Here is an 8,311-nt window from a genome sequence, read left to right as displayed (position 1 = left end):
GTCCTTTTTTTTTTTTTTTTTTTTTTTAAGATGGGGTTTCACCATGTTGGTCAGGCTGGCCTTGAACTCCTGACCTCAGGTGATCCGCCCACCTTGGCCTCCAAAGTGCTTGGATTACAGGCGTGAGCCACCATGCCCGGCCTATCCTAGAGTCTTAATGACCATCCCAAACCCCCAAGGACAAGCCTACCCCAAAAAGGATACTATTGAGTTTCAGCTCTCCTGCCAGGAGGCAGGGGAATCTACTAGATTCACTGTTTCCCAAATTAGCTGTTTTAGAAATACCTGGGGTGTGTCTTTTTTTTTTTTTTTTTTGAGACAGAGTCTCGCTGTGTTCCTTTAAGCTGGAGTGCAGTGGCATGATCTCAGCTCACTGCAACCTCTGCCTCCTGGGTTCAAGCGATTCTCCTGCCTCAACCTCCTGAGTAGCTGGGACTACAGGCGCGTGCCACCACGCCTGGCTAATTTTTTGTATTTTTAGTAGAGATGGGGTTTCACCATGTTAGCCAGGATGGTCTCGATCTCCTGACCTTGTGATCTGCCTACCAAAGTGCTGGGATTACAGGCATGAGCCACGGTGCCCAGCCGGGTGTATCTTTTAAAAAAAGACTGATTCCTGGGCTCCAGGCAGAGGACGACAGAGCCAGTAGGCATGGAGTGGGGCCTCTCAGGTGATTCTGACCTTCAGTGGGGCATGGAACCCCCTAGGCCAGGTGATCTCAGGGGCGGGGTGGGCTAGGGGGAGTTATCTTGACTCTTCCCTGCCAATGAGCCAGATACTGTTTGTTGTTTATGATGCAGTTTCTGTGTTCAGAGGTTTCTGTGGCATGTAATTTTTCTGTTTGCCTTCTGAGGGGAGGCACTTGGCCCCTCCCTGCTGCCTTAACAGCTCCAATTAATTGTGTCTCATTTATCAAGCTCCTGCTATGCCCTGTGAGCTAGAGAGGGGAGAGGGAAGGTTGTTCACGCCCCGGGGTTGTGGTTATAACTGATTGCACGCCAAGGTTATGTTCCTGGGAAAGCCACCCTCCTACCCACTCCCAGGCCAGTGTCTTTTGGGTGTGGGACTTGCGTGGGGGACTGGTGATGGAAAAAGGCTTGGGGAGGAAAGGGGAGACCAGGGGGAGATTCTTGGGGGTGGATGGAAAAGGAACCAAACAAACTGGAAGCCACTGATTAAGTAAAGGGATCTAGGGACCTATGGGTTGTTCTTGATTGCTGAGGGTGCCTTGGGCTGCTGTTGTCTTGGCCACATGCCATGGAGAGCTAGTGGGAAAAGCCTGCTTTGATGACTTCTTTTCTTTCCCTTGGAGGTGAGGATGGGGGCAAGGTGGAGACAGGAGGAAGGTGAGGCCATAGGGTAGAATGCATGTCTTGGGGATAATACAATTTACCTCCCGCCAGCCTGCCTGCTGGCTCCCATGTCCTGCGGGATTCCTGATGCCTGCGACTAGGTCTGCTGTGGGGGGATGGGCACCTGGGCTGCCTTGGGGATCAGCTGGGACTCACCAGGGAGTTATTCTCATGACCAGGATGTGCCTGACATCTCGCCAAGCAGAGGAGCTGAGCTGTTCCTGCAAGCGCCTGGTGGCTCTCGTACAAGTCATTTCTTGCCAGGGATTTCATCCCCCTACTGGGCTGCCCCTTTGCAGTCTGCTCTTATGAGTAAAAGAGACACCTAATAAAAAAAGGCTTTTCTAAAAGAAAAACCAAACAAATAGAAAACAACAACAACAGCAAAAAAGAAAACAAACAGGTGTCTTACCAGGCTTGCCTTCTAGAGGTTTTCTTTGTAGAAAAGCCCTTGGATGTTTTGAGGCTTGGCATTGGTGCTCTTCTCACCTTTCACCTGCCTTAGGATTGGTGAAGGGGTCTAATAAATCTCCTGTCTTCTGCGTAGATCGAATTCAGCAAGTTGTCTTCAGACCTCTTGCCTACTCTGATTACTGAAACTTTTGCAGCCTGCTCAAAGCATTATCTGAGTATTACCTGCCAGAGGGAGCATTTCGAGGTCATCTTTGAGGATGCCCAAGTTGAATATTTGAGGACTTTTTATCCCAGATCCCAGGGGAACATGAGTGATTTTTTTTTCTAGGTTCCTAGAAACTATGACACTTCAAGGGTGCAGATGTTTCGGCAGGGGAGGAGACTTTTAGATGGGATTCCCAGAGCACCAGCGCTGGGAGCGTCTGATCTCCAGATTCATCCAGAGGATTGGGCTGGAAAGAGAGAGGAGGAAAAGGGAAGGCTTCAGTGACTGAAGGAGATTCCTTTTGTTGCTTTCTCTTTGTAGCATTCTGGGTTAAAGAATTTATTCACTTCTCTTTCTTATTGGCACTTCCCTGTTGATGCTTGCCTGGACTTAACTATCTGAGAGTGAGAAGATAAATTTTGGAATGACATATTTTTCTAGATCCTTCTCTTTAAAGTAAGGTCGCCTTTCAAATGTTTTTCAAAAAGTGTTTGATTCTGGATAAAATCAAATGCGGGTATTTAAAACCCCAAGTAACATGGTTAAGGATTAGCTGCTTTGTCCTTCTGCTGGCCAAGTATGTGGCACAGGTGTTTCTCTTCTCCCTGATGATGTCTTAGAGCACCCCAAGGAGTGGGTGGGGAAAGTTTGAGTGTGATGTGGGGAGGAAGCAAGAGAAGGAGAAAGGAGCTGTGGGTTTTCTGCTGCAGAGCCTTGATAAGAAGACAGCTTGGAGGGGAGGTGGGCCCAGGCTTGAACTGTCATCATTCAGAGCCTTGCTCATGGGTGGGGTGGACTGTGCAGGCTGGAGTCCCAGAAGCTTGATTTCCTTCCACGTATGCCTGAGACGCGTGCCTGAGACAGCTGAAGTTGAGAAGGCTGGTGGAATAGGCGTTTCTCAGGCTTCACTCAGCAAGAGAGGCAGCCTGTGCTCCTGGTTTCACGGCGTTGTCCTGCTTCTGAGTGTTGGACCACCTCTCAAAAAAAAATTTTTTTTTTTGATACGGAGTCTCGCCCTGTCACCCAGATTGGAGTGCAGTGGCTTGATCTCGGCTCACTGCAACCTCTGCCTCCTGGGCTCAAGCAATTCTTCTGCCTCAGTCCCTGAGTAGCTGGGACTACAGGTGCATACCACTATACCCGGCTAATGTTTGCATTTTTAGTAGAGAGGAGTTTCACTATGTTGGCCAGGCGGGTCTTGAACTCCTGACCTCAGGTGATCTGCCCGCCTCAGCCTCCCCAAATGGTGGGATTATAGGCCTGAGCCACCATGTCTGACCAGTTCTCAGAATTTTTGTTATTTCTGTCGTGACTTTGTTTTCCACAGAGTGGGTGGAATGTATGGTTCAGGGGTTCAAGTACCAGACCTCAGACAGATGTCCATCAGCCAACGGTGAAATAAGAAAATAAAAGTAATGTAGTTTTGCATATAGCGAAACAACTGTTCTTTTTTTTTTTTGAGGCGGAGTCTTGCTCTGTTGCCAGGTGCCAGGCTGGAGTGCAGTGGCGCAATCTCGGCTCACTGCAACCTCCGCCTCCCGGTTTCAAGCAATTCTCCTGCCTCAGTCTCCCGAGTAACTAATTTTTGTATTTTTTAGTAGAGACGGGGTTTCACCATGGTCTTGATCTCTTGAGCTCGTGATCCGCCCGCCTTGGCCTCCCAAAGTGCTGGGATTACAGGCATGAGCCACCGCGCCCGGCCGAAACAACGTTCTTTTTTCTGAGATTATATCCTTCTTCAGTTTTCAATGTTAAAACGTCTTTAAAAAAATGACAGTGACTGTAGATAGTGGTCATATTGCTCTGTAGGGTGAGCTGCAGACAAATCCCAAAGGCTCAGCGGTGTGGCTGAGCTGAAGCTCCTGGTTATGAGAAGTTCAGCATGAGTGTTACTGATTAGTGGAGGGCCTTTCCTCTGGGATTCAGATTTCTCCTGTCTGCTGCTCTGTCCTTCTCTGGGGCTTTGGAGTCCTCTGAATGTGGCCTGCAGATGGGGAAAGAAAACAGGACTGTGTCGGGACCAGGCTGATAGTGGCCCCGATGACTTCTTTCACATTCCACCTGCTGGAACTCAGTCCCAGGCCACACCTCCTGCCTCACAGTCTGGACAAGAGTCTATGGTGTCCTCAGGAAGCAGAGGAAAGAGACTGAGAGACTAGCTAGTCCTGTTTTTGTTATGTCCTTACTTGGCAGGATAGAAGTTGCCAGCCAGTTTTCTGTTGGCCTTCTCCTTTTTATTTTATTGGTTTAAAAAATCTAAAAGTCCAAGGACTAAAATATTTCCTGATTTGAGACACTTCAAAAATAATTTTGAAAAGCTTCACAATGATACTTCTCTCATTTCTCATTACCAGCTAAAAGTGAATAACAGTACTACTAAGCCAGAGAAAACATAGTTTGAACAGAAGTTTGAAAAGTATGTGGTCTTTCTGGCCTGTGAATTTTTTTTGAACAAGGTCAATGTTTCCATGCTTTGGTTTAAAATCTTACCAGTGCTTATTGTTATATGATAATCTTATTGTTATCTAAAGGATAACAATAATCAAAGGACTTGGTTATGCCAATGAGAGGCCAAGAAGAGTTTCTACAATCTGTTTACATCCAAAATAGCAGGGGACTCATATTTCTTTGTGGGGAAGTTGAGTGTGTCAGAATATGCATGAGGTAGGAGGGGAATAGGCCACCTTGGCCCAAATGCTTTAGATGTCAGAATCTTAATCATTTCTGCTTGACAAAGGAGGAAAGAGTCTTGATTTAGAATGTGTGTGACCGTCACTTATCGTGGGTCCTAATTCCTATACTGATCTCTTTCAGGTTAGTCTGAATGATTCCCACAATCAGATGGTGGTGCACTGGGCCGGAGAGAAAAGCAACGTGATTGTGGCCTTGGCCCGAGATAGCCTGGCGTTGGCCAGGCCCAAGAGCAGTGATGTAAGTACTCTGTTGGCTCTGGGCACACCTTGGTGCCATCAACATGTCCTTTTCTGATCCACTGGGATTATCGTACCAGAAAAAGTAGTGGGTAATTGGAACATGGATGGGATGAATTGTATGACAGGGAAGATATTCTAGAAAATAATATATCCCTTGTCTGCTGAACACAGGGAGGTGCAGTCAGTGTTGCAAACAGATCCATGCAATGTGTGATCACCTTTGGGAAGTAACAGTGTATGGACTGCATTGTTGCATCTGCCCAAGAAAATACCAGAAATGCCTTCCTGGGCAGAGCTGCCTGCCTGCAGCTGAGCCAGATGGAATCAGATTGGCCTTTCCAATATGCTGGTTTCTTCTAACCCATTATAGTGAGATGAGCTATTGAAACTGATTCTCTAATATTCTTAGTTTCTGTAGCTGGCTATTTACGATGTTTCGTAGGTTAGGTACTTTAAGACACAAGATGCCAAGGGTTACAATCTCAAAGGCCTTTGGGAGGCCAGGCAGGTAAAGGACAGGAGCAAAGCCACCCTCAAGTTTACAACACTCTTTTTTGGAGGGGGTGGTTACAGTAGTGTGATCTTGGCTCACTGCAACCTCCACCTCCTGGGCTCAAGCCATTCTCCCACCTACCTCAGCCTCCCAAGTAGCAGGAACTACAGGTGCACACCAGCACGCCTGGCTAATTTTTGTATTTATATATATATTTTTGGTAGAGATGTTGCCCAGGCTGGTCTTAAACTCCTGGGCTCAAATGATCTGCCTGCCTCAGCCTCTCAAAGTGTTGAGACTACAGATGTGGCTATTATAATACTCTTTAATTCCACAAAGAAATAGGGTTTCTCCCATTTTTCTTGAAGTCTATGGCCTTCTTGGACAATAGATGTCATTTCCACTTTTGATGGAGATGCAGGTTCAAGAAACATTCACCTGTATCTTAATTTGAATGTAGTAATGGATACTTGGTCTCTGTGTTGGATAGGCGTGGGGAAGGGGAAGGGCCTTTGGGGACCTGGAGAAGCAATGCTTCTGAGGGGCATTGCTTGTCAGTTCCAGGCTCTGGTTGCCATGCAGGATGCGGGGTGCAGTGTTGCCAGATCTTCTGGTTTTCCAGAGGAACCCAGAGGTCTGGAGTTCCATGTGAAAACTGCTGAGTCTTACAAGTTGGCAGCCAGTGTATAGTTTCTACAGACACCATGTGAGCCAAGTAAAACACATGTAAGGGCCAGCGCTGGCCCGACTGCTGGTCTCAGGTTTGCAGCATGTGTTCCCAACTCCTCCTTGTGGGAAAGAGGAGCAGGCCCTGCCTCGCCCTGGGGTCTGATGCTGTGGCAGCGTGAGGCCGTGGACGGAACGCCATGCTCTAGAGCTTTGGTCACCCTGCATTCTGGCTGGGGGAACCTTCTGATGAATCTGCCAGCACTTTCACATTAGCCTTAAGGATATACTTAAAATTCTTGAATGCAGATTTGGTCTCTGTGAGGTCCCTCTTTGTATATCCACTGTCTGGGTTGGGTATGTTGAGAAGCAGGTGATGGGAGGTTGTCCCAGGGGCTGTTACCAGGGAGCTGAATTAGGGCAGCCACAGACAGGGAGGACAGAAGAAGGGCTGGCTATCATGATGTGTGACTTTGCCCAGGGTGGGTTCTGAGCATGGTGTGTGGGAAACCACTGCTGCTGCTGGCCAGTCTGGGTGTAGTGCTCCAGCCCAGGGCTAGACTTGTTTGGGGCAATGACTTTGGCTCATTTATAAATGTGATTAGGTTGTGCAAGTTATAGCTGTGGCCACCACTGACAGCTGTGTCTGAATGCCTTTGGTGACTGGGTGTGGTGGCCTGCTCCGATAGCACCAGCTATTCAGCAGGCTAAGGCAGGAGGATCCCTTGAGCCAAGGACTTCAAGGCTGCAATACCCTAGCATTGTGCCACTGTACTTCAGCCTGAGTGACAGAAAGACCCTCTCTCTAGACAAAGTAAAGCAAAAAATAGAAAAGAATGCCTTTGGCCCTGTGAGACTCTTCATAGGCACCTGTGTATAGTCACTGCCCATGGGCATCCCTGCTGGGCACAGGAAATATGTGTACTGTGCTATACTGTGTTGGGAAATCCTTCCTGGAATTTTTATGTATTATAAAAACTCTTCATCCAGACAACATTTTTTGTGCTGTAGACAAAGACCTTAAGCATTGTTTTATAGTTTTGCTGGACAAACAGGAGCCAAGAGGCGTAAAGAGACTTGAATGAGGTCATTCAATGTGTCAGTGGGAAAGTCAGGGCTGATGAGAATCAAGGCCCAATCATGTACTCGGTGAGCCAGGATGTGGTATTCATTGGGTAACCAACTTGTCTGAGTTTTAGCACTAAAAGCCCCACATCCTGGGATCCTCCCTTAGTTCTGAGTGAACCTGGATGGTTTGTCACCCTAAGTATTGCCAGTCTATTGAAACCCAACTCTTGCTCTCTGTATATTTGGGTGTGTCTGAGTAAGAGCCCATTGAACATTTGAAGTGAGATACACTATTGTGGAATGAAATAGGAGACAGAGCCGAGGCGGGGGGATCACCTGAGGTCGGGAGTTTGAGACCAGCCTGACCAAATGGAGAAACCCTGTCTCTACTAAAAATACAAAATTAGCTGGTTGTGGTGGTGTGTGCCTGTAATCCCAAGTACGCAGGAGAATCACTTGAACCTGGGAGGCTGCAGTGAGCTGAGATTGCGCCATTGCACTCAAGCCTGGTCAATGAGAGCGAAACTCCATCTCAAAAAAGAAAGAAAGAAAGAAATGGGACATAAATTAAACAAGAAGGAAACACAATGCCCCGAGCTGATAAATAGGGATGGCAGAAATGGCCTCCCTCTGTATACAAACTGTATTAGGATTGGCAGATGCAACTGAGATGCCTGATGTGAAAAGTTAATGTGAAAAGAAATCATGACTCAGAGTTGGAGTAATAACAATCCAAATTCTCTTTAAAGAAGACTGAGCATGGTTTGTAAGGTCCCATCAGCAATTCAGAAGGGAAAGAACCTAAACAAATCAGGAACTGTGTGGGTGTTGGTGAGAGGCCAAGGTCATGCATATTCAGTATCTAAAAAGGGATGGCTCTGGAAGCTGGAATCCAGAAGGGCTGGCTGTTAAACAGGAAAGAAAAATGAATCATCATCCGCTGATGGAGTTGAAGCCATGAAGAGAACGGCTCCTGAAGGACCCACCTGTCCTGTGATAAATTGAGAAAAGAAACAATAGATGCTGTTTATCTCAACTTGTCCTAGCTCTTTGTTTCTGCTCTCTCATGACGTATTTGACAAAGTATTAGGTTTAGAAAGTGCTGAGGTGCAACATAATTGGCTGAAGAGCTGTCCAGAGGTAGAGTCCACCGGAAGATTAGAATCAACCAGGGCTGGG

General features: G+C 47.2%; 1 protein-coding gene across 1 annotated transcript in view; it reads left to right on the top strand.

Moving 5' to 3' along the window:
• The window catches only part of SORL1 (sortilin related receptor 1), a 173,687-nt gene that overhangs the window by 12,910 nt on the left and 152,466 nt on the right, over nucleotides 1-8,311 (top strand). Inside the window, exon 2 of the mRNA XM_032285161.1 lies at nucleotides 4,787-4,903. Coding sequence (XP_032141052.1) covers nucleotides 4,787-4,903 — 117 coding nt within the window. The remainder of the gene's footprint in view (nucleotides 1-4,786; nucleotides 4,904-8,311) is intronic.

The sequence above is a fragment of the Sapajus apella genome, unplaced genomic scaffold (genome assembly GCF_009761245.1).
Source record: "Sapajus apella isolate SASKATOON/1434 unplaced genomic scaffold, GSC_monkey_1.0 scaffold16, whole genome shotgun sequence".
NCBI classification, from domain to species: Eukaryota; Metazoa; Chordata; class Mammalia; order Primates; family Cebidae; genus Sapajus; species Sapajus apella.
Note: the sequence above shows the minus strand (reverse complement) of the source record. Positions and strands in the feature narration are given on the sequence as shown.